The sequence below is a fragment of the Oryzias latipes genome, chromosome 6, assembly GCF_002234675.1.
Source record: "Oryzias latipes chromosome 6, ASM223467v1".
NCBI lineage: Eukaryota > Metazoa > Chordata > Actinopteri > Beloniformes > Adrianichthyidae > Oryzias > Oryzias latipes.
In genome coordinates, this window is record NC_019864.2 from 22171099 (window position 1) to 22197226 (window position 26128).

Consider the following 26128-nt stretch of genomic DNA (forward strand, 5'->3'; position numbering starts at 1 on the left):
TCGCGCTTTTATCGGAGTACTAAATAGGAAAAGACGTGCCTGCTCATCACAGATGCTCACAAATGCTCGTCTGACAAACGCCTGCCTTGCTCTACAAGCCCCTCACAAATCTTTTATTATATAGAGGCTGCACAGAGCGGGAGATAAATGGAAACTTGTCCCTATTTGTGACTGAAACCACAAATAAATTCAGAAGAAAAAAAATAGGAAGACTAGTCACATAATCAAATAATCATTTTTTTGCACACTTACAAAAAAAAAAAAGGAAGTGAGAAAATGCAATTGTGCGGGTTTATTGACCGAAAAAGCTGGTCATTAAGGTTAATGAGGCACAATTCCACTAAAAGCGCTTTTGTATTCTAATGTACTTATAGCTATGGGATCTGAAATCTAAATGAGTACTTTTTTAAGTTCTGGGGCTCAACAGGGAGCCACTGTCAAACAACAGTTCCTGCTTGGAAATAAAATGTGCACATTCCTCATTTGTTTTTGAGCAATAATGTAAAATAGGCTAATAAACACTCTCACTTTCCACTTGCAGGGGTTTTACAATTTCCTGACAGTCGGAGATGATTGAGTGCAAACAACAGGAGCCCTGATTTGCAAAAGCGTGCATATTGTTTTGGAATTCTTGAACAAACAGCCAGAGAGCCAGCAGCCATTGAAGGTGGCCAATCGCTGAATGAAGATCCAGATGGCGCGGCGCAGAACACTGCATGCTCGCAATCTGCGCTCATTTGGTATTTACACTGCAATTACAGCGCAAATAACAGCTTAATGTGTCAGCTGTGAGTGACTTCTGCTTAAAAATAAACACCAGAAATCAGATTCATGATGCTTGTTTGTCATCGCTTTTTAGCATTTAAAAGAAATGTGTTTTTTTTGGTAATTTTTACAACGTATTTAGACATTGATGGTGTTTATTTCTGAAATTCTTATATATTCCTCGACAACAGCATTAGCTGCATCCCTCAGTTCATAGTTTTGTTATTATGTTTACTCCAGTACCCTTAAAAAAAGCTTAATGATCTGGAAAAGGCAGATTTTCAGGCCAGCGAGCTACAGATGTGATGCCATGGAGGGGATTCGGCCAGCGAGGACAGAGTGAGTGCAGAGCTCGGGGCCTGAAGAGACATTTACAGAGATGCCAAAGAGAGTTCAGCCATTATGTAAAAAAAGACCATGCTTGTTTACATGTGCGCCTACACGCGTATGCGTGAGTTCATGTCAGAAAGATTTACTCCAGGTCAATCACTCACTAAAGATAGCCAGACGGCTTAATACATCCTGGAAGGTACAAACATGCCAGAGCGCACAAAGGGGGTTTATGTCGAGCATACAGTTTTTGCTTCTGAGTGTCTGTGAAATTAAATGGTTTCAAAAGGACATTACTGAATGGCTTCATTTGAAATCCATTTAAAAACAGATTGGAAGAAGCGTCAGGGAAGCAGCAGCAGGCAAAGTCCATCAGAGGAGCAGGTTGGAAAACATAAAGAGAAATTGGAATTTTCAAAGGCAGACGAAAAAAAATAAAATAAAAAATAAAGAACACAGCCAGCTTCTTCCCAGAGCATAACAACTGTAGTGACTAAAGCATTGGTATGGGAACATGTTGTTGGCAAATGCCACAAACTGCGCAAACCAGAGCTCACATGAAAGGCTGCTTAACTATTCCCATAACCAATGTGAGCTTCCATATCTAAGGAGCACAACAGAAAGGGTGAGGATTAGCAAACTGAATGGAATACATTTGTGTTGGAATTTAAACTGTAAAAGGAGGTACTGCACCTGGAGTTGGCATTTGGGAAAGAAAAAAAAATGCTCTTTTATATGCTCTCAGATTTACACAGACAAGAAAGGAAAGAAAAATAAAACGTTAAGGATGCTAAAAAAAAAATGTTTTTGAAATGCTAATATAGGGCGCCGTTTCAGCTCCACCAGCGGGTCCCATCGGCATAACACCACAGCTATAGGTGCTGGGATTAATGTGAAATATCTCACCGCTGATGACAGCCCTTCTACTCCCAGCAATCCAGAATCATGAGCGGACCAACTCTTGACTGATTTTACTGAAATATGTGGCTCAGGCTGCTGCCCCACCCTCTAATTTTGAAAGTCGTGCTTTAAGAAATTCATTTAGAGTCCTGTCATTTACATTATAACTTCATAATTTCATTTCTTTTAGCATGTGGCTTAATCTTGCTGCATCATTAGAGCACCTTTCTTTGCATACAGCACTTCTATAACATGTCCTATGGGGCTCAGTCAGTGGCGGTTCTACACTAACTTACTCCCTGGGCGAGTAACCCCCCCCCCCCCGCACACATACAAAATTTGACAACATCCTGCTGTGTTCCCTATCTTCTATTTAGCCATTTTACACAAAAAAATGCATGGATTTTACAGGGGGGTCAAACTCAGTCACACAGGGGCCTAAGTTAAAAACACGCTTAAGGTCTTGGGCCGAAGAAGATAAATGTTTACTGAACACACTAAAGCTAAACTTTTAAACCTTTTAAACTGAACTTTTTGAACATAAATATGAATAAAACAGGAACATTAATCCAGAATAACTCAAGTTAAACCTTAAATAACTTGTAATATTTTGTTCTCCATATAAATATATTCTGTCAAAATTATACAAATATGAACATGCTGCAGGACAAAAAACAAAGAAAGCCTGGAAATATTAATAAGAAATTATATATCAAATAATTCCATTTTTTTTGCTCTTTCATCATTTTTTAGAGCATTTTTTTTAGAGCTGGACTCCTGCTTCATTTTTAGCAATAATTTCTTAATGTGTGACGTCCTGTGTGTCTTTGTGAAACATATCAGAGGGATTAGATCTAAAAAATAAAACTTATTGTGATTAATATGTTTAGGTCTTATAAAACATTAAAGACTAAATCTTAGAACTCAGTGGGATTACTCCAAAAATATTTGGCATTTCCCTAAATTTGTGCGACACCAACAGCAGAAATCCTCCAAAAAAACTCAATCCTAAAAAAATGGTCTGATCTCATCCCCCCTCCCCCTCCCCTTCCCTCTGACACACGCGGCTCCGTCTCTATGACGGGAGGCGCAGCTGCGGCCCAGAGTTGATTGTCAGATAGAAAAAGACTCCCAATCACCTGTTAGTGTGATTCAGCCACCGGCGAGTTGCGCTCCCCTCTCGAGTTTTTTGACTTATGTTCCAAAGACTACCGCAAAGAGGTGTGGCCGCAAGCGTCTTGCAGCAGAGGGCGGTGGTCACGTGCGCATCGGGTATGCTGTGTCGGAGCAAAGAATTGTGGGAAATAATCTCCATTGCCTGCTTTTTTCGAAATTGGGTTGAGCACGGGTGTTTGTTCTGCCTAATTCCTTTTCATGTGCCTGTTTTACGTTGTTTCACTCTGAGGTATTCTTTTTTTTTTTTTTTTTTTTTGCACCATAAGTGTGAAGAGCAAATAGGAGGAAGACATTCTTAAGAGTCTGATGTGTCAAACTAAAAGCACTAAGTGTCGGCTGCTGAAGCAATTTCAAATTAAAAGCTCCAAGCTTCCTCTTTGAATATAGTATGTAGCACATTATGTGTAACGCCTCAGGCACGGCAAATGCCGCCCCCTATAAAGTGCCGCCCTGGGCGACCGCCCACATCGCCCATATCAAAAACCGTCATATTAGGGTGAGGGGGTGGGGGGTCTAGCCTGCGATGCGCCTTGGGGGGGGGCTACTTGGGAGTGGCCCCCCTCCTATGGTTGCCGTATGGAGTGGGCCCCCCCTCTTTCGGTTTTATTTGCACCTTAGACATGTAGGGTCCTTGGTAGGGGGGGTGCTTGGACATCACTGCAAGCAAGCAACAGATGTCCTCCTGGCACCCTACCCGCCAATTTTAACCGCACCTTAGACATTTAGGGCCCCTTGGTGTGGAGGGTGAGGGGACATCACTGTGAGTAATCAGGAGATGTCCCCTTAGTGCCCTACTCGCCAATTTTAACTGCACCCCCCTTAGTACACACACCCCTCCCCCTTCAATATATACATTCAAACATAAACACACACACATGCACACAAACACCCTCTCAAACACCCATACACGCACACACATTTTACAAGGAAGGTGGGACCTGGGTCCATCTGTCCCCTACCCCTTCCCTGGTGGGGGGTGCGGGCCCCTTGGCGATGGCGGCCGTGTCCCTTGGGTGCCGGCTCCCTGGGCCAGGCGGTGCTCTCTCCGCACGGTGGGGGGGTTCATATTACACCTGAGCCGGGGGTGTTCGTGTCCCTGGGGGGTGGGTCCTGGTCCTTGCCCCTGGGCGCTGGGCCCCGCCAAACTTCCAACATGGCCGAGCCTGGTCGGGCCATATTTATAACATCCCTTGTGGGCCGCCCTTTTTTCCCCAGGGTTCCCCCCTCCTGGGCGGGGGCGGCGGGCCCCTGCCTTGCTCCTCCCTGGACCAACCGTGGGCCGGGTGGGTGGCTGCCTGGAGTGCGGAGCGGGTCTCCCTTGGGGGGTCCTGGCTCGTACCTGGGGTCGGGGCGGGGGGATGCCCGGAACTCCTGGGTGGTGGTGGGGTGCTCGTCTGGGGCTGTGGGCGTCCCTCTCCGGTGGGGCCCTGCGTTGGGCTCTTCCGGCGCGGCGGGGGGCTGCTTTCCTGGCTGGGCTGGGGCGGCGCTCTCTTTCCCTCTGCGCCTCCCTGCTCTCTGGCTCTGGGGGCCTCGCGGCGGTCCTGCTGGCCCTGGCCTGGGTGGCAGTCTTGGTCGCCCGGGGGGCGGTTGTTCCCTGCCTGTTCCCGTGTGGCGTTGGGGGAATTCCGGCTGCCGCTGCTGCTGCGGCGGGGGTATGGGTGTGGGGGTGGCTGGGCGCTCCTCCTTCTTTTCACATTCCACCATCCATTTTAGAAGAACATAAACACTCACCTGAGCACAGGTGTTAGCTCACCTTTGCACTAATAGTTTGCATGATTGAATGAATGAAAGATTTCACACTAGTTGGTTTAAAGGCATAGGTATGCGTTCGTGAACACTATCTGTTTTGTGTGCATGTTGACATGTGGACATTTTTGCGGCTAGCAGGTGTGTTGATAATATTTGAGTGTGTGTGAACAGGCCCCGCCCTTATTCTACTACATTTGAACCGTACCGTAACGATAAACAACCAGTAAACCTGTCTGCTCTATGCTGCTTCATGGTCTCACCCCCCTTCCCCTCCTATTATCACCCTCCTACCCCCCCCTCTCTCTAACGTCCCTCTCTCTTCTTCCCCTCTTTCCTTTTCCGTCCGGTCCAACACCAAAGATTTTCAAACATGATTGAAATTAATAAAGTTTGGCCTCAATTACAAAAGGGGTTTATTCAGACATACCTTTGGTTTGTCTGAAGATGAATAACCCCTCTTGTTAAAATAAAATATGTCCAACACAAGAGGCCCTCAGCTCTCATCTGTTTGCCTAGCTGTTGGACAGGACAAGTTAAAAAAAAAAAAAAAAAAAACGCCACTGGGCTCAGTGGGCCACTGAGGGGTGTGCTACACCTATGGTGAGGTTTTATCAGTAAATCAGTGCAATTGAAGCTTGATTACTGGTGGATAAAATTAAAACGTAATGTTTCCACTGTGATTTTTGAACTGCAGCAGCAGCAATTACTGTCATAACAATTCACCATCAACTTCCCACAGCTTGATGATCCTTTACTGAGGAACGACGTGGCGATTCCCCGCAGCTACGCCGAGTCAGAGGTTGCAGGAAGAGCTGCAGCTCTGAGTTTCATGTAATGAGGGGAAGTGGGTGGAAAAGCAACGCAATGCGGCAAGAAGAACCAACTCAAAGTTTTATGCACTATCACTAAAAAACTTTATTATGATTAATCATTACTATGACATTATCTATGGGGTTAGGAACTGTGCAACTAAAGTCAATAGTGGGAGGGGTATGTTGGTCTGAGTCAACATTTCCATGGTAACCCCTCTCGCCAATTAGGAGTGAGCTTGTTGAAAGGTCACTCCTACCGCCACCTAAAAGTGAACACATTCTTTTATCGAGGGATCTGATTGGCCAGTTTATGTATGGAATAACTTGCACTACTGTACAACAAAAATATCATGAAACAAATTGGAGTATCAAAAACATGAAATGTAGCAGAACAAGAATGGTCATTCTGACAAATATAACGTCTGAGTAATAGCTGGTTCCTTTTTTACTAGACGTCTAAGGGATTTTGGCTTCTTGGAGCCAGCGGGTACTTCCTGTTTGGAAGACGATACACGGTCAGCAGTTTCAACATAATTGGAGATTTTTTTCAGGAAGATGGTAAACAAAAACTGGCACTAAACCATTCACATTTGAGGCCAAGAGTTTTAAGCGTAGTCAAAAGCTAGCAATCAAGACTTTTTTGCTGATCCTGCATATCATCTCTGACATTTTTGTGAAGCTTTGATGCGATTTCAATGAGGAAGATCTACCCCATCTTCAGGTATGCTGGGTATTCTGATTCATCACTAACACCTCACTTAATTGATCTTCACTCTGAGCCAATAGCTAAAGTGCCGACTCTCTTTAAAGCCAATCCTAATCAAATTCCTGCCTTTAAATTATTTGATTTTTTTTTAATCAGGATTCCAGACATTTCGCTGGCCCACCTCCGCCCCATTCTCTAACTGGCTCTGGGGTCTCTTCACTTGGTCCAAGGTCGTCACAAGGTCCTCCGGCCCAGACCCAACGACTACTGTCTATTCATGCTTCACTATTAAATCTTTCAATCACACTTTCAAAATCTCTCTTTATTAAAATGTTTTGAGCTCAAGAACAACCTGGATGCGGGGACTCGAATGTTGGTATTTGTGTGACAGCAGATAATAAAAAATAACACGTTGGCTTCCAGCGACGCGCTGAAATACTTTCTCATCCTTGAAACAAACATTTCTCAATTCAAGAAGAGGGAATCTGTGTTTGTAGTCAGATCAATGTGACCGGACATAAGCTTTTATCCACGGTTTGTGTTGTTCTATAAGGGGTCTGCCTGCTGAAATATGCATCACGAACTGTGACTAATGTTTAACCAATGCTTGGCTAAACTGCAGAATGTGTCTCTTGGCATAGCACTGTTGGTTCTTCTGTTTCAGGGGGACAGAAAAGAGTCTGTTCATTGTAGTTGCCAAAAGGATTTGGCTATTTTATGCTCAGCTCAAGTCAGCTGTGGCCCACGGCAAGGCTTTTCAAATGGATACGCAGGAGCGCCAAGAGGAGATAGCTTCATACATAAGCAAATACAGAGCTTCAGTCCTCAACTTTTCAAAAAATCTTCAAAATAAACTGTTTGCAACCATTGCTATTTCACATTTAAATATTTTAGTTTGGAGTAAAAATATTGAAAACTCTTCAATGGCAGTGATTGCATACGTTGAAATGAAGTGCGTTACAGCCGTTGTCACATCATCACTATGCAAGTTAGATGCTGCGAGTCAGATAAAATGGTCATGAAAATCGTATCAACTGGCAGTTTAAACATTTGAGTTCATTTGATCTGCATGCTGTTTGGGCAGTAGGACTCATGAGGAGCTGAAAAAAAGTAAATAAAGATGCAGACCAGAAACCTAAACGTCTTACTTTTACTGTGAAAGCACACATCAGCAGCTTCAGTCCCCTTAAATAGAAAAAAATATATATATTTGTATACATCGAAAACACGATATCATGCAATAAAATAGCCATCTAAATCAGCTATAGTATCATTATAGAAAAGAATAAAAGTAATCCAAGCATCTTAGGGGGTTTAAATGATTTCAAATTTCCAACGAATCTGTCAAAGCTAACAGACTAGAAAGAAACAAATAGCTCAACATAAAGAAGTGTGTGTAAACGGGGCCATTTTCACACTCAGCAAACAGTTTCTTCAACATCCCATTCATCAGTATCTATTCAACAGGACTGGGATAACATTGATCGACTGTGGGTTATCTGTAATGTCTTGTAGAATGGGCTTTGGCTCAGAAATGTCACCTTCAATCACCATGGGCTATACTCTGCTAAAATGTTCAGAAAGCAGTGGCTTTAAATCATGCAGCTCTTTAAAAAAAAAAAGACCAAGGAAAGAAGGTAGAGAGAAAATAAAATGATTTTAGGTGCAGCAGAATGAAGTTTCTGACAGAATCTGTTGCAGAAAATCAGTCTGGCAGCTCAAAAGGAGAAAAACAGGATGTCCAAAGCACAACCACCAAGACACCGGTAACACAAATGACTCTGTAAATAAGCATTTCTTATTTAGCATTCATTTTGAAAAGCAGTGTCACTCAAGATGCGACAGCTAATATAAATGAACTTTTTTCCCCCTTTTGTTATTGTTTTGACATTTCTCAACACAGTGTAGGTTTTGGAGAATATTTCTGACAAACTGTCAAAGGTTGGCTCAAACTGACAAATATGATCTTCCTCATGTTTTGAAATGAGAGTTTCTTTGTTTTTCTGTTTTGCTAAGAATATCCTTTAAATACCAGACAGAAGTAAAAAAAAAAAAAAGCAGGTATGCAATAACACTCTTTACCTGCATTCCTTGTGCTCTCAACATAAATGCCTGTTTGTTCCGACAGTCCAAGGGCCTTTTTGGCTGATTTTTCCTCTAATGTTAAATGAGCTGTGCATTTTTCTGCTGCTTTGTGTTTTGTTTGTAAAATAGCAGCTCTGTGTGCAGACTGGTGGAGCGAGCAGGTGCATTACAAGGTGCAAACAAGCCCACATATGTTGTAGATAGAAGATGTTTTGATGTTGTTCTGAGCAGATGTACTTCAGCTTTTTAGCGTTTATGAAAATGAAAAGTGCAACATTTCAAAGTGTCTGTCTGTGTTGCCTTTAGTCATCAGAAGTGCACCAGCTCCTATCCATCATCGCCAATCTGTTGTTTAATGTTGTTAATTTGACAACGTTGTCAAAATTTCATCCCGGATAGGCTGAAAAAGAAAAGAATTGAAGTGTTTCTATGGCCTCATCAAAAGCTGAGCGACGCAACATGCTGTGATAGGAGCTTAATGAGGCTGTGCATAAACAAATGCCTCCAAAGATTTATGAACTTAAGCAACTTTGAAGGCTTTAGTGGGCAAAAGTTCCCTTCACAAAAGAGATCACAGGGACAAATGATGTACAGACGAAAAACATTTTTTGGAGGATTCCCTCATAAAGTTCTCTTTACAACACAACACTACCTTTAACTGAGTTTTGTTCAAAAAATAATCTTCTTACAAATTTACAGCTGTATGAACATTGATGACTGCGTGTGTTATGCTGTGTTCACACCGAGGATGTGTTGCATGTTTTTGAATGCGTGTTTAGCCCTGTTGTGTTCACAATGGACAAGCAGGGAGGGGCTTTTTCTTCTTGTTCTTTTGCTCCTATTTACTAGCCCATGTCCGCCACCTACTGTTAAAAGCTTGGTGCAACACAATCTCGCAAAAATTGCTCGAGGTTTTTTCTTTCCCAGCTCAATTCTGAAGTATGACTGACTTGGTGTCATATAATCCCAGCTGGGCGCAAACCGCAAATACTAATTCCTCCTTCATGATTAGTTTTCAAACGGCTAGCATTTTTGTGAATAAAAAAACAACGCAATCGAAACATCACTACCTAATGACGTATGAATGCAAAGTGTTGAGCGTACGTGCATTTACACACATTTACATAGACTTTTCATCGAAAGTGGTCGCTTGAACACACGTTTCTGAGGGCAGTGTGAATGTAGCCTCTTTTGTATAATTTACATCTAAAGTCAAAGAGTTTGTAGTTTCTTCACCACTGGACTGTAGTTTGGGTGACAAATGCTTAGTGCTTCCTTTCACAGTCCACTGGACACCCATGTGCATTTGAAGCAGGTAACAGAAATCCAATTGCTGGTGTTCACTGAATTCTCAATGCCTTAATGCAGCACAGAACTGTCTGCTTATAACCGGATCGTTCAAAAAGCACAATGTTGCGAAATGAGAAGATCCTCACAGACTGTGCTCATCTCTTTCTATGGCTCATCTGTACCTCAAAGAGAAGGAAAAATTTTCGTATACCACTGAATACTGAAAGGGCAGCGATGTAAATGCTTTAAAAATGATAATACCGTCCAGTACCTAGCCTTCCTAAAGAAAAAACAGAAACAGCCCAGTGGCTCACTGCATCAAATACTGTAAAGGAACGTCTCAAGCTGATGACACAGGAAGAACGTCTTCCTTGATGTGTGCCCTCCTTCACTCTCTTTGAGTGCGCGTCTCCTCCTTGGTGACATGGATTTATTGCCTACAGAGAAATATGCATGCAGCACATGCACGGCGGGCTTACAGGGGAACAGGACGAGCAAATTCATTTGCGCTCACTCGCAAAATATGGCTGATTCCAGGCCCTAGTCACTTGTCTTGACCAAGGACACAGAGTACGCTTGGGCTTTCCTCCACTATTATCCACGGTAAATATTACCTCTGAATGTCTAACAGAAGCAAGCGCAGCTTTAAAAATTCAAACAGGTTGAAACGGCTTCCAGTGTTGGTCATTTTCGAGACTTTGGTTTAACTGCAGCGTCAGAAAAGCAAGAACCGGTCTAAATAGTCCAACTTCTTCCACTTTCGGCTTCTCCCATTTACCATGCGAACAAGTCGCATGGTAAATTTTGGCAATGTTTTACGCCGGATGCCCTTCCTGACGCAACCTTCTCAAACCGGGCTTGGAACCGGCAGAGGTAGAGAAGGGAACAGGGAGCAGCCTGGAGTCGAACCCGGGTTTCACGGACGGAAGGCGCTGCAAACCAGCACGAGCTAAACTGGCTCGGCCTAAACTGGCTCGGCCGGTCTAAATAGTCGAACTAAAAAGTCTAAATTTGGAGCAGGTGAATTAGCACATTTTTATCTGGTTTTTAAAACTCTGACATTTTCTAGCATCAGCTATTGCTGTTTTGAAGCTGTGCAAAGACATTTGATCATTCTGAGACTTTTCCACCACTATTCCTAAATGAATTTGTTTGTACTAGAAGGCTAAATCACTCAGTAACTCAATAACAAGTCGTGCTACCTGCTAACGCTTAATTAAAATCAAGAGTGACCAAAACCAACCAATGGAACCCTCAAGTTCAAAGTTTAATGGACTCCTAATTAAAAAAAAAAAAAAAACACCCAGTTGTTTAGTTAAATAAAGTCGGTAACGCTTTCTTTTACAGTACAGTACTTACAGTGTACTTAAGTGGTATTTACATGGTACTTATAGTGTAACTACTGGGTACTTTCAGGGTACTTACATGGTACTTTTTATGGAATTTACTGGGTACTTACAGTGTGTTTACATGGTACTTTCTATGGGACTTTACTGGGTACTTACATGGTACTTTTTGTGTCTACTCTGTACTTACATGGTACTTACTGTGTATTTATATGGTACTATTTGGTTCATACCTATGTGGTACATACTGGGTATTTATAATATTCCTACTGGGTATTTACATGTTGTGCAAAGGTGTCTTTTATGGTACTTACCACATGTAAGAACAAGGTAAGTACAAATAAAGTACCTTGACCTTTAGGTCTGCACTCGCTGAATGTTTCATGGTATTTACCATGAATTTACCACAGAAACTACCCCTTAAGTACACTGAAACTGTAACTGTAAAAGAAAGTCAGCCCTATTTCCACTCTGTTACATGGTACTTTCATTACTAAATACTGGATATGTTCACTTGAATATTACTTGGTACTTACCCCTTAAGTACAATGAAACTGTAACTGTAAAAGAAAGTCAGCCCTATTTCCACTCTATTACATGGTACTTTCAGTAGTAAATGCTGGGTATGTTCACTTGAATATTACTTGGTACTTAACCCTTAAGTACAATGAAACTGTAACTGTAAAAGAAAGTCAGCCCTATTTCCACTCTATTACATGGTACTTTCAGTAGTAAATGCTGGGTATGTACACGTATTACCTTCCTGTGCAGTGTACATACACACTTGGTCTTCAGACCTCACCAAATGAGATAATGCTAACTTGTTGGTAAGGGTAAAGTAACTACATTGTAAAAAAAATATACTGGCCTGATTACTTCTTGTAACATGAGGCAAGTTTAAAGAGAAACAAGACAGCAGTGAAAACAACAATCTTTAATATGATACGTGTCTGCAGCATACAAAGTGTCATCACAATGAAATAGGTTTTAAGTACAAAACAGTTCAAAGGAGAATTCTAAAAAACACATTGGCCTGAGGGTCGTGCTTTTTGTCCATCAAAATTCTTTCAGCAGAGTTTGGTAACGGTGCAGGACTTCTTCAGGGTTTGTAACTGCAAGAAAATTCACAATATGAGCTAAAATGAACATAAAAAGCATAACGACTTTGATGAAATACAAAATATATTTTACTTATTTAATCATTTCTGTAATGAGTTTGATAAATTTCTGTGAATTCTTTATCGCTTTGACTGTAATGCTTGAAATTAATCAATTATCCTCATTTATGAACATGATAATAAATTATTCACAACTTTATATTTTAGTTACATAAACAAGAACAACAAAAAAGAAATCAAAGAAAAAAAATCAATATTGCCATAAAAAAATCTAATTTGTTTAGACAAAGAATGACAAAAGCAATGTTTTAATTGGCAATTACTGTGTGTATTTCTTCTTTATAAATATTATTCGCACCTACAATTTGCATTAGCATGAAAAACATTGCAGGGTAAAAGAAAAGGAAAAAAGAAATAAATAGGCGATTTCAAATTCAACACAGTTATTCACAAAAATATGTTTTAATTTTCAAACAGTTACATTCACTGTGTTGGGTGGTATTGTTGTCTCTATCATATTTGAAAATAAATAAAAATAAAATAAAAACGGCAAAAGAAAAGAAAATGGGGAAAAGGCAGTTAAACTCTTCATTAATGTAAATAATATGTCCACTTGGTGGATTTAACTTACTTTTGCTTACTCTCCTGTGGATTCGTCTGGAATGTCTTCTTCACCATAGCTGATCTAAAGCGGTAAAAAGACGGAAGTACGTCATCATTATTTTAAATAAACGCCTTTCATTGTTTTTCCCAGAAAGACGTGCTCTCAGTCAAACGAGCACAGAACAACAGACGTTATCATTTAGGCTACGTGCTTGTTTTACAGGTGCCCCTCTCCTGGTAAGTAACAACAATGTTTGTAGATTTTCATTACAAACTTTGAAAATGTATACATGAAATAACTGAAATTATTGCAGTAAGGTAGACATGCTCTTACGTCACGTTTCAAACACAGAGATAGTGGCTTGAAATCACGAAGTTAGCTTCTTTATAAAGTTTGATCAGTTTAAATATTTACATGTAATTTATCCAATATTTAAAAAAAAACACTGGTTTACCTGCCAGATGAAGAGAAATTCAAACTGTTGCGCGCGCCTCGAGGCTCTCCGGATTAATCTGCACGTTCACTTTGGGGGTAGTTGTGCTGCATTCAAGTGCGCTGGGAATTTGCAACTTTACTTGCCCCGACCTATTTAACAAAAACACACACTTGGGGTGTTTTTAGTATTAAAAGTAAATATTTTGCCTTGTTGTTTTACATATTTTCCTGACATTATATAATATATATTAAAACAAGTTCATTTTTAGAACAATATTTAAAAAAAGTTAAGTTTTGAATAATGTATTATCATGTTTTTAAATGAGGATACTTGATTAATTTCAAGCATTACAGTCAAAGCGATAAAAAAATTCATAGAGATTTATCAAACTCATTACAGAAATGATTAAATAAGTAAAATATATTTTGTATTTCATCAAAGTCGTTATGCTTTTTATGTTCATTTTAGCTCATATTGTGAATTTTCTTGCAGTTACAAACCCTGAAGAAGTCCTGCACCGTTACCAAACTCTGCTGAAAGAATTTTGATGGACAAAAAGCACGACCCTCAGGCCAATGTGTTTTTTAGATTTCTCCTTTGAACTGTTTTGTACTTAAAACCTATTTCATTGTGATGACACTTTGTATGCTGCAGACACGTATCATATTAAAGATTGTTGTTTTCACTGCTGTCTTGTTTCTCTTTAAACTTGCTTCATGTTACAAGAAGTAATCAGGCCAGTATATTTTTTTACAATGTAGTTACTTTACCCTTACCAACAAGTTAGCATTGTCTCATGTGGTGAGGTCAGAAGACCAAGTGTGTATGTACACTGCACAGGAAGGTAATACGTGTACATACCCAGCATTTACTACTGAAAGTACCATGTAATAGAGTGGAAATAGGGCTGACTTTCTTTTACAGTTACAGTTTCATTGTACTTAAGGGTTAAGTACCAAGTAATATTCAAGTGAACATACCCAGCATTTACTACTGAAAGTACCATGTAATAGAGTGGAAATAGGGCTGACTTTCTTTTACAGTTACAGTTTCATTGTACTTAAGGGGTAAGTACCAAGTAATATTCAAGTGAACATATCCAGTATTTAGTAATGAAAGTACCATGTAATAGAGTGGAAATAGGGCTGACTTTCTTTTACAGTTACAGTTTCAGTGTACTTAAGGGGTAGTTTCTGTGGTAAATTCATGGTAAATACCATGAAACATGCAGCGAGTGCAGACCTAAAGGTCAAGGTACTTTATTTGTACTTACCTTGTTCTTACATGTGGTAAGTACCATAAAAGACACCTTTGCACAACATGTAAATACCCAGTAGGAATATTATAAATACCCAGTATGTACCACATAGGTATGAACCAAATAGTACCATATAAATACACAGTAAGTACCATGTAAGTACAGAGTAGACACAAAAAGTACCATGTAAGTACCCAGTAAAGTCCCATAGAAAGTACCATGTAAACACACTGTAAGTACCCAGTAAATTCCATAAAAAGTACCATGTAAGTACCCTGAAAGTACCCAGTAGTTACACTATAAGTACCATGTAAATACCACTTAAGTACACTGTAAGTACTGTACTGTAAAAGAAAGCGTTACCATAAAGTCAAGCAGTGAGTTTTGCTGAAAGTGGTGTATGTACCTGTATTCATTCCCTGTATTTCTGCTGAGGCAGCATTTTCTCGGCCAGCAAAACAAACAGCCACGTGCCACCAAGGACAAAGCAATTTACTGGGTAAGAAAAAACAAGCAAACAGTTTTTTTTTTAAATCTCAATGCCATCATTCATATTAGCTACTGCACCTTTTCCTTTGGCCTTGGTTCATCAAGTAGTATAGCATTAGTATTCAGACAGTGATGGTTTGACTTAAAATGAAGGTTACATGGTTGGCATACCAATTGCTTTCTAATAAATGGTAGTCAAAGAGCAGAATGGAGCCCATTGCAGTTACATGTAGAGTTTGAAAAGTGGCTAAAAACTTCAGCAAGCCTATATCTTAGATATTTACTGAATGATTTTGTTTTTTTTAAATACGTGTGTTGTATATGCTTTCAGTTCAAATTTAAAAACACTATAAATCCTACTCAAAGGAGTTGCAGAACAAAGTGATTCATTAAGGTCATTGTAGAGTTATTGATTCTGGCTGGAATGATCTCTTCTTAGCTGTAGGGAACTCAAAAAAGCCTAACTGACTGAAGACCTTATTTCAACAGTACTTTACGCAGAAGCTGTGCAGCATTTTCCATGCTTTTCAACTAAAGCTGCATTCATTGCAGTGTTCTAGACGTTTCATAGCGGCCCCAGGACAGCCTGTTTGGTTTTGAGGCATAGGTGGTTTTGATGCTGCTGCTCCAACTGAAGACTGTAGATTTCAGTCTGCAGACACAGAGGGACCCCCAACTTTAGCAGAAGAAAAAGTCTGCTCTCTCAATGTTGCATTTCCAGCCAAGTGTGTGCAGATGAACACCTTGGCTGTAGTTATTCTCTTCCACCTTAATCTCTCCTTCCAGGATGGAAATACTGTTTTGGCACAGCACCCCCGCCCCTCACAATCATCGCCTTTGACTTGTTGGCATTAAATATGAGGCAAGTGTTATCACACCATCCCACAAAGCAGTCCACCAGTTCATTGTATTCAGCCTCCAGTCCTCCACACAAGAATCGCAGCCGTTTAAGAGTGCCTGCAGATTACAGGATTCTGAATTATACAGTGCGAAGGCCGGAGCTACCATTAAGGATGTAGCCATGGCAGCGTGACAAGGAAGCTGTGGGTCTAGGGTGGATTTGAGTGCTTAGTGAGTAAAATGGTACTTCCTGAGCTGAACTTATAAAATACACGCTCACATCGCCGGCTGGTTTCACTTTGATTCACCCTACATGTGATGCCTGTGGTGGGTTTTATTAATCACTGGTCACACATTTTCACTAATGATCTGGTGCTTTTGGCAAGTATCACAATCCTGGTGGGAATTCTTCAACGCAAATTGATATGGCCTGTCACACACCCAGCCACTGTATCCATGCTATTTCAAAAACCTCAAAGCACTCCTGTAGTTTCAGGATTCCAACTCGAAGGATGGATTTTGCCGGAATAGTTTTAAAATTACAAACATCCGTAATATTTGCACACAGGAACTGTGTAAAATCTTTCAAATTTTGCAATCAATGACTTGGGTTGTTGTATTGTCTCCTAAAAAAACAGATAAGTCAATAGTATTACATGTAGCCTCAGATGCAAATGATAGTAGGACAGACACTTTTGCCCAAAAAAAAACAAAACTTTCTTGGAAGACGTTGAACAAGAAAACCGGGATCTAAGAAAGTGGTGTCTGGGGTCCAGGTATGATCATTTACAGCAACATATCCAAGATGACCATCAACAGAGGACCATCTGTTGTTAACAAGAAATGCAACAAACCCTTCCAAGCTCCTTCTGCTTTGACTCACAGCTTTTCTTACAACCTTAGATCTTGTTCCAGTCAGGAATATGTTCTTGCGCCTATAGACCAGAAAAATATTTATAAGTGAGGTTATTATGCAGATAAATCTCCAGGAAATGATGTTTTCCATTCTGCAGAGCCCTTTCAGCACGATGAGATTTTTGGAAAGAGTTCAACTCCACTGCCAGGTTGTGGGCAGGGGGTGAAATCCATCCTGCTCTCCTCTGTTCGGAGCTAATTTGCATACTTCTGGCTCTCACTGACACGGAGGTGGAGAAAGAGACGGGGGGAAAAGGAGAGGCGAAAACAGTAAAGCAAAAAAAATAAAAAATAAAAATGGATTACCTGCCTGACCACACTTTAAAACAGCCTTCAACACAGTCAGCTTCCCTTCAAGAGCAGCTGTCAAGTCAAGACAAAGTATCTCTAAGAAAATGACGCAGATACAAATCTAAATCCAGCTTTCTTTGTCGTCAGTACGAACGAAGAAGCTTGCAGTCTGAAAATTCTATGCCTCTAAATCACAATTTCCGTTTGTCACTCAGTGAATATAGAATAATATAATCACATTGTGAGAGGTTTGAGAGCATTACTCACTGATGGCCTGTTTTACTCTGTGGAGATTTACATAACTCACAGGATATAATTTGCCTTTATATTCCAAACACTCAACCTCCATGTAACAGACACATCCTTTTCATTTCATGCCTTTGAATTGATCCAGTTTCAAATAATTGCTCTGGGAAATCCACTGAAAGGCACAAGCCAGTATATGAGTGCCAGCTGGTTAGCTTTTTTTTTTCTTCTGAACCATGGGTGTGTATGTGTGTGCTTTGCAATAACAGCATGGTGCACGCTGGGAGGAGCGGCGAATCCGAATCAGGGGGTTATCCCCTCCAGTGCCGCTTTTTTTCTTTCCTTCCAACAGCAGAGAAGAGAAGGATCTACAGTTTGCTGACAGGAAGAGCCGAGGTCGCTCTGCATGGCTGCTCAAGCTGCCGGCAAAGACTACCAACAAGGTGTTAACTCCAAAACAACTGATGCCCATCCCTTTCAGCTTCAACACCCACAAGAGATGGATCAGGTTTTGTATCTGAAAACAACAGACACAAATCTGTACAATGGAGGTGGAGTAAATAGCCACTAATACTTATTTATGAACTGTTCTTTTCTCCACTCAGATCCCTCTAAACTTGCAAAGCGTGTTTAATTCCTTCATTTGACCAAAGGCAATTGGATGCCAGGCTTAAAAGTTTTAAATGAAAAGAAAAGAAAACAGCAAAAAGACTTAGCAGCAAGCTCCGTGGAATATATAAAAATTCTGCTGTGCATTTTATAAACAGAAGCAGGCTCTCATCTTCTCTGAGGGAATAGGCCTAAAACAGCATAGCATAGCATTCAGAGACCTGGGAAAGAGGATTAAATGGAATGACATGTTTAGGATTCATTCTTGCTGGAGTTTTAGTCTTGTGCATCATTCAGCTGCAGAAAATATGTTTTATTGTGATAACCGAGGAAAGGAGGGAGATGGTGTGAATTGCAAAGCCAAATAAACAAATATTCTTGGAGCAACATTTAATTGCTGATGTGGCTGGGCTGCTTTAAAGGCTGAACAGCCAAGACTCTGCAGAACATAAGTACTTTCAAACTTTTTAGGATGAATTTTTTGATTTCAATGTCAAAGCAAGGCATAGTCCAGGAGCTGCACAGGGTCTGATTCAACACCAGCCTCACAGGAAGCTGGAGTTGACAGAAAATATCCAGAACTAATGAGCAAAGGTTGCTTGGTAAAACCGAGACATCTTCTTCCAAATGATTCTTCATGCATGCTGAGTGATTATAAATCCATTTGCCGGTGATAACAAGGGAATTAATCATTTGGTTCTCGTGTGGTTTGCTGACAAATTACCTGTTCTCATTTCGCTGCGTATATCTTGGTTGGGGGTCAGCATCTCCATCATTAACATCATAGCTTGCCTCAGGATCCTAAGGGACAAACAAACATATTGGTTCACTTATTTTGTTATTCTAAAATTCTTTTATTTTAGCAACTGTATTATATCTGACCACAAAAATACTTTTATGAAAGTTGATGTTGTGTATTTTAGACCCATAAACCTTAAAGACTGTGTCCCTCCACTCCCTTTGACACGTTAATATTGTTTGTTAGTCAATATGACAAAGATAGAAAACAGGAAATATAAAAGCACATATTTGTTATGTTCATACCATTACCTTTATATAAAAACTGGACTGAGTGACCCCTCCCCAACTCGCATTCCTATTAGGATGAGGCCACAATCCCATAGACTTTTCAGGCATGAATTGCTGAGTCATCATATTTGCTTTGCGTCATTATGCAGCACTTTATGTTTGTAATGTGTCGCACATCTGTTCAAAATCAATATGAAAAGCCGCTTTTCTCTGAATCAGAATCAGCCGATTCACACAGATCGCATAAACGACAAAGTGTTAATGTCAAAGAGCGTGTGTCATCGGACACATCTCTGGTGTTAAAGGGTTAACATGTTCTTGCTAATACTCATTTTTTTCATAATATTTATTTTCTACAGTGCAAGTTATTCAAGTTCTGCTGGGCCCCCACATCTAATCTTCAAAACGTTTGATTGACAGATTCTCCGGAGCCCGTTGTCAGCAAGTTCACTTCTGATTGGCGAGAGTGGCTGCCATAGAAACAAGGATTTATGGTTCCAACATAGTGACGTCCGTCTCGCAAAAAAGAAAAAAAGCGAATGGATCAACTTTATTTTTATTTGGAGCCGGAAGTAAACCATTTTCTAAGAGTAACATCAAACTTACTCGGTCCAGTTCTCATATAAAGTCAATGGTTTAAACACACGATTGACTAATGAACATTAAAGCAAGTTTAATGAAACGGCTGCTTCTTTGTCTGCAACTGCGAACCCAAAACTCTGTATAAATCTAAGTGATGCCTCAAGAGTTCAATAGTTAAACAAGGATTTTTTTCATTTGATGCTTCCTCTTCTTCTTTAGAAGTGCTTTGATTATCTAATTCAATCAAGGGGAACATGTTGTTCCGGAGGAGACTGTGTGAGATATCAAAAACTATTGGGGCAAAACGCTGTGACATTTCTACAAGTAGACTGAAAGAGATTAGTGCTGGCAATACATTCCCATAACCCCTCAACGTGTGACTTGTCTTCAAAGCTTCGCATAACAATTCTCATATTTTAAGTATTAAACTGCTATTCTGTGAAAATTAATATACCAAGATATTTTTGCAAGAATTAGATTATTTTAATAAAACATTAGACAAAACATTAGAAAAGGCTTTTGTTTTGTTTTCTGTGGGGGAAAAAAAACAACATTGTTTCCATTCTTTACTTAAACTGTTTAAAAATCCAGGATGGGTTGCCATGGTGATACAGACTGCTTAGAGGGGATCCACATCACAAACTAACTAATACTGTCAGGTAATACGCTCCCTCCCTCTGTGTGAATTCATGTAAATCAAAAACTGCAGAGAAAATTGCCCCCTTCATGATTTTTTTTTTCATATTTGCTACACTTCAGTGATTCAGATCATCAAATTAATTTAACAGAAAGTGTAGATTTTAGACAAACCCAAACATTTTCCTCTGAAATGTAGAGATAATAAAAAGCTGTGCACTGCACCTTTTTTTCTGCAGTTAATTTGTAGGTAATTGAGCATACTTTAAGCCTAAATGAACACCTGGAGCTTTTACAAAACATGTAGTGATGGCAATCTGGCCAAGTTATGCGTTACCATCACCTGCATGTATAAAGAGACGAATGTTTTTCAAATACATCATCAGCAGTTTTTAGCAGCTGCAATCCAATTACCACTGAAAGACACACAACACAAGTTGAGTTAATTTATATTCTCAGAGTTATTGGTTTAGAGCTATCTAAAAAAGAAAAACAACAATTGCATTATTTCTCTTTATTTACAATTTAGCTAGTGTGTTGTTCTTTCCTAGTGTCAGGGCCGAGTTAATGGGGCATAAGATAAAAAGCATCTGAACAGTACAGAGCTTCTGTGAGCTGTGTGACTGCTGCACCGTTTCAACTGCTCCCTGGCATTTGCTTTATGCAGCACAGTGAGCTTGTTACCCCCTTGTTTGATTATTTTTATGAAGTGGAAACTGCTACTCTAATAGGGCCAGCAGAGTACTGTGTGTGGCTTTTCATGTAAAGATGGAAACTGGGTCCCCAGGTGAATATTACTTAATTGCACAACCACACAATCTTTGTTTTTATCTGTGCTATAAGCTTTTATTGGCATTTTACAGAATCGCTTTTAGGTTTTCCTGATGATATGAAGAATTTTACCAAAACAAAAAAAAAGGAAGTTTTGTATTATTTGCAGTTCTATGAAAGCGACAGTGGCCCACTTTCTCTAATGTGCTGTTCTCCTCACAAAGCTCTTTCCACCATATCTGAAGCATGAGAAAAAACTACAGTGGCCGATATTGAAATGATTAAGCAAGCCATAACTCTTTTTAGCTCATTTGACTGGGAAAAGATTTATTAAACCCAACATAGCAATTTAGGACAAAAAAAAAAGATCTAGCAAGTTGCATTACCTTCCTCTCCTTTCATCACTGCTCATTAGAAGAAAGGATTGCTATCTACTGTTCCCCAGAGGGAATCCCCAAAGTTAGGTGTTCTTGACAAATTTACTGTTATATTTCCCCACTTACATAATTGCTGATGAGGTCTGGGTGGTCCTTTTCAATGCCATCATCCAGAATGGTCACCACAACACCTCTTCCAGTGTAGCCCTGGGCCCAGGCTGCTTTTGTATCCAGGTCTTGATGTGTTGGGTTGGACTGCAGGGGGAGACACGAAGCTCTATTGATGTGATGTGACTGACACTTTCCTGACAGACTAACAGGAACATCTGGCAAAGATTGAATCATCTGTGAAAGCCTATTAGTCCCACTGCATAAAAAAAAACCAACAACAACCCACAGCAGAGTCTGGTATAAAGCTAAACAGAGGTAACAGGAAGCATTTGATAGGTGTTAATTAGGATCTACCGTTAATGCACTGCCTTTGTCTTTCTGAGCATTAGGTTCAGCTGCTGACAAAAAAAAAACTGCAGTACGTACATTTAGCTTTTGTGAAGCTCCATAGAAAATCTCTCCATTTGAATTTTGTGCATTCACACAATATAAGCTGGAATCAAAGTCCTTTCTGTTAAACAGTCGCAAAATGATTTAATATTATTCATTTTCTCTCGAATAGAAATTACATTCTAAACCTTAAGGTTGCACATTTTCTGGTTTATCTGAGAGGCTTTATTTTTTTATTAACAATTATTCACCAAGTTTACTTGACATCTGTGAAACTTGAACTGTCTATGCGGCGAAGTCGACGGGTCAGTAGAGTTTAAGTGGAGTTGAGGGCAAACTGCTGCTGGCAAGTCAACAGTGAAGACAGAAGCAAGGTTAAACTTATATATATCTAAACCTGCACATAAGTCAAAGGTGTTTTATAAGAAAAGAAAGAAAAAATGATTCTCTTAAAAGTCCAAAAAATTCAGAAAAAGAAAATTAAATTGTGAAAATGTGAAGCCAATGGTGCTAAAATCTTTTTATTTCTTCTTCTTTTTCTCAAGTTAGAAAACAGAGTGTGAGAATGAAGCCAGAAAATGAGTTAAAACCTTAAAAAATAGGGTTTAAAGTGTTGGATGTTATGCTAAACAGCATATTCTCTCACATCTTCCATTTACCGAGGACTCCCGCCGAGGAGATTCAGCCCAGTTATTAATCTGTTTTGGTGACAGCAATTTTTAGCTTACATTTAGGTGAAGAAAATTAATTATTCACAGCTTTTCCCAGAAAAAGCTGTGAATAATAAAGCAGACAAACTGCCAGCACAATTTGCTATCAATGTTTCACAGGTAATACAACTCTGAAGTGGATCTATTCTGACGTATCATTTTTAATATTCAATTCAACACCTTGGAATGCAAGGGTTTATGGATTTGATGCAGAAAACTGTATGTCTGTGGCAAACAGGACAGATGAAGGCCTCACTCTAAGAGTCAGCAACTCAGTCTTTTATGACCTGGTTGCCCAGAAGGTAAATATATGATATTGATAGAATATATAAAAGTATTTTCATTTCATCATCATTTCTTGCAAAAACCTAAAGATTGATTATGTTTGTTTAAGATTGCCTTTTCTTCTTTTTTGGCCTTCATGCTTTAAATAATACATTTATCAAACCATTATTAAAATATTCTCTTTTAATAAAAAAAAATGCATTCCTAATCTTATATGTTTCATAGATCAGAAATCTTTGAATTTATACAATATTAACAAACAACAAAAGTGTTATTTGAAAAAGCAAGAAACCAGGACCCACCAGGTACCACTGCTTAGGAAAATCCGGGTCAGTGGGATCCTCATAAATGTCCCTCTTCTTTCTTTTCTTCACCACTTGCTGCTCCGCCCAAAGGATCTATGTGACCGAAACACACAGATGCACGAACACACACCAAGGCATCACAGACAGGTTACATGGTTGTTCTGGCATAACATTGTGTCAGTGCTAATTTTTCTATTTAGGAAACAGCTGCGATGTCCTAAAGACAAGACATAAGGGGGGAAAAAGCAAAGCCCCAGCTGTGTTCAAAACGTAATAACTTGAAACAGAGGTAGAGATGCGAAGCAAATCGAATTTATTTCAGCGCTCCGTTGCAGGAGAAAAGTGTCAGCCTCTGTTGATTTTAAGCTTGCAAGAAAAAGAAAAGCTCACAATCTTTGTTAGATTTAAAGTTCTTTCTTATTCTGCATAGTTGCATGAAAACGTTAATAGAAAAAGCAATATTCTCACCCTAAGCTGCCATTATTGCAAATGGACAAAATGTTTCTGTCATCATGTTCTCTTCGCAATGACAGTTTTTTTCCTGGAGCGAGCACACTGCTGCTATACACGCTACAGACACAGTTCAGTTTCTGTGACTTTAAAATTCATTCTGCATGTATCATTGCCTCAGGCATGCAAAAAAAAAAAAAAAGGAAAATATGAAGTTAATGAACATGAAATTAATAAAAAGTTGAGCCCTACATGCTTCCATCTCTAATTATTTCAGATTGTATTTCAACAATTCCCCATTTTACTGATTCAGAACCACAGCAAGTGAGAATAAGAGCTTAATAAGAAGAAAAATAGGTGAACTTGCTTTTCTTAAAAGAAAACCTTTTATTTTTATTTTTAAAGATTTTCCCTTAAAAATGAACCAAACAATTTTGATTTCTGTCATCTTTTATTTCACCTTGTAAAGATTTCAGAAAGATATTTCTTTATTTTATTTGATACACTCTAATTTTAAATAAATGATCTTGCAAGCAACATTGTCTGATTAGCAAATTAACACTTTTCGAATTCAAAAACATGCAAACAAAAGCAATTAAAGCACAGAAGAGACACTTCCACTTAGCACCTAAGCTCTTCATTCAGGCAATTATTACCATTTTTATAACACATTGTCACTTTCTCCTTCACCAAAAATCCTTTTTTTTCACTTGCACATCCAACACAATTATGTACTTGATCAAGCTGTAAAATCAAGAAAAATCTACAAAAAGCTGCCTAGACAGGGTTGGAATTATTTATTGATTGTAGATTTTTTAAGTTGTTTAACAGTAATAATTTTCTTAATTATGTAAGTTCAGTTTAGAGGGATAATATAAAATTTTTCACAAGTTTACTCCTGTTATTGTATCCATATTGTCTTTTGCCTAAGAGAACATGCTTAATGCTTAATCAAATTTACTTATGATCATTTATTTTTAAATATATGTATTTTAGTTGGAGATTGAGGCTTTTATTGTGAAATGATTTTTGACCCTTGTATTAACAATAAGGGCTTTATATACTCTACTTTTCCTTTTATGCTTTGGTGCTTCTCTATGTACATTCTGGACTGCACTTGTATTTGACGAGTGCTCTATAAATACAGCTGAGCAGAGCTGAACTGAGACCAAGAACCAGTTTGCTTTCATTACTGAAGGCAGTCTGAGGCACAGCAGTTAGTCAGCCATGTACCGGTACTTCTTTACCTCTCTGCAGAGATCACTTCATGAGTTGCTTCACAAACAAACTAAAAACAGAATAAAAACAAGTCTTTTCCCCTTTGCTACTGATGCAGCAGCAATAGAAACAACAGCAAGATTTAGATCTCATCATCAGTTTCAAGATTAAGAGTTTTTAAACCAATTTAAAAAAAGTGTCTTACTCCTTTTCAACCTGTATGAGTTTTTTTCTGTTCTAAAATGTAAACTGAGCATTGGTTGTTGATTTATTTTTTACCATGATCTTGTGGCCTTTTAGGACATATATTAAGAAAATTAAGCTATATTCTGTAGTACTTCTTTATTCAAATCATTGTGAATCAGGAAAAGATGAAAAAATAAATGCCGTTTGAAAAAGAGCTTGTTTGTAACATAGAAAAAGCAGTGGACAAAATACTCTCAGCAACGAGGAGAGGAAAGGGGGGCGGAGGTTACTTCACGCCAACAGTCCCGCCCACAAGCCAGATGCAAATTTCAAATGAACTCCTGCAGCTCTGCAGAAACTATGTTCTAGAAAATGACAGTGTTTATTGCATAATCATAATTAAAAGACCACTGGGAGCGTTTTTGAAAATAGCTGAAAGGAAGATTGGAGTGAGTCTTTAAATATAGAGTTTTGAATAAATGTAATGTTGATAGTCTTACCATCAACTGGTTTGGGTGTTATAGCATCATGTATTGGCTTTGCACTTTGACCTCCACACACTGTTAACGGCTTGGTTTGACTTCACTATTCCAAAGATCTTCTGACCTCAGCAATGGTCCAAGGTTTCCCCCAAAACCAGAGTTTCTGCAACTCTTATCTTACATCAGGTAGAATTTTAATAACATTAATAACTGAAACATAAACCATTTTTATAATTCAAACAAACAAAATGTTGCATCTCTATCTTCGTACTGTCGCTTAAAGAAGTCATCCTTTTTGGTGAAAGGTGAAATATAGGTAGAAGTGAAACTAAACACCTTTTCTTATCATTTTTATATTCATAATTATAGTTTGTATGCACTGTGCAAACTCCAGAGTTTTAGAATTTTTAACAATAGGAAAAGAAGTTGAGCTTAATGTTGTGATGTGGAAGGGTTCTGTAAAGGAAAAAAATGAATTAGACTGCCGCCTCTGTCCTAAAAAATGTTTTATATAAAGCTTTTACCACTGATTGTATAGCTCTAAAGCTACGATCAGAGGTACTGCAATCGCTTTAGAAGTCAGAAAGACAAATGCAAATGCAGAAATTCTTTCATTATTACAGCAATTCTC

At 39.1% G+C, this 26128-nt stretch overlaps 1 protein-coding gene across 3 annotated transcripts in view; it reads right to left on the reverse strand.

The window, feature by feature from the left end:
• Positions 1-26128, reverse strand: part of furin (furin, paired basic amino acid cleaving enzyme) — a 98736-nt gene that overhangs the window by 23109 nt on the left and 49499 nt on the right. For all 3 annotated transcript variants that reach the window (XR_002290424.2, XM_004070097.4, XM_011476301.3), the window contains 3 exons: positions 23159-23254; positions 21487-21615; positions 18690-18766 (listed from right to left, as the gene is read on the reverse strand). Coding sequence is in view for 2 of the 3 variants with exons in the window: in XM_004070097.4 (XP_004070145.1) it covers positions 18690-18766; positions 21487-21615; positions 23159-23254 (302 nt within the window). In the remaining variant the exon portion in view is untranslated. The remainder of the gene's footprint in view (positions 1-18689; positions 18767-21486; positions 21616-23158; positions 23255-26128) is intronic.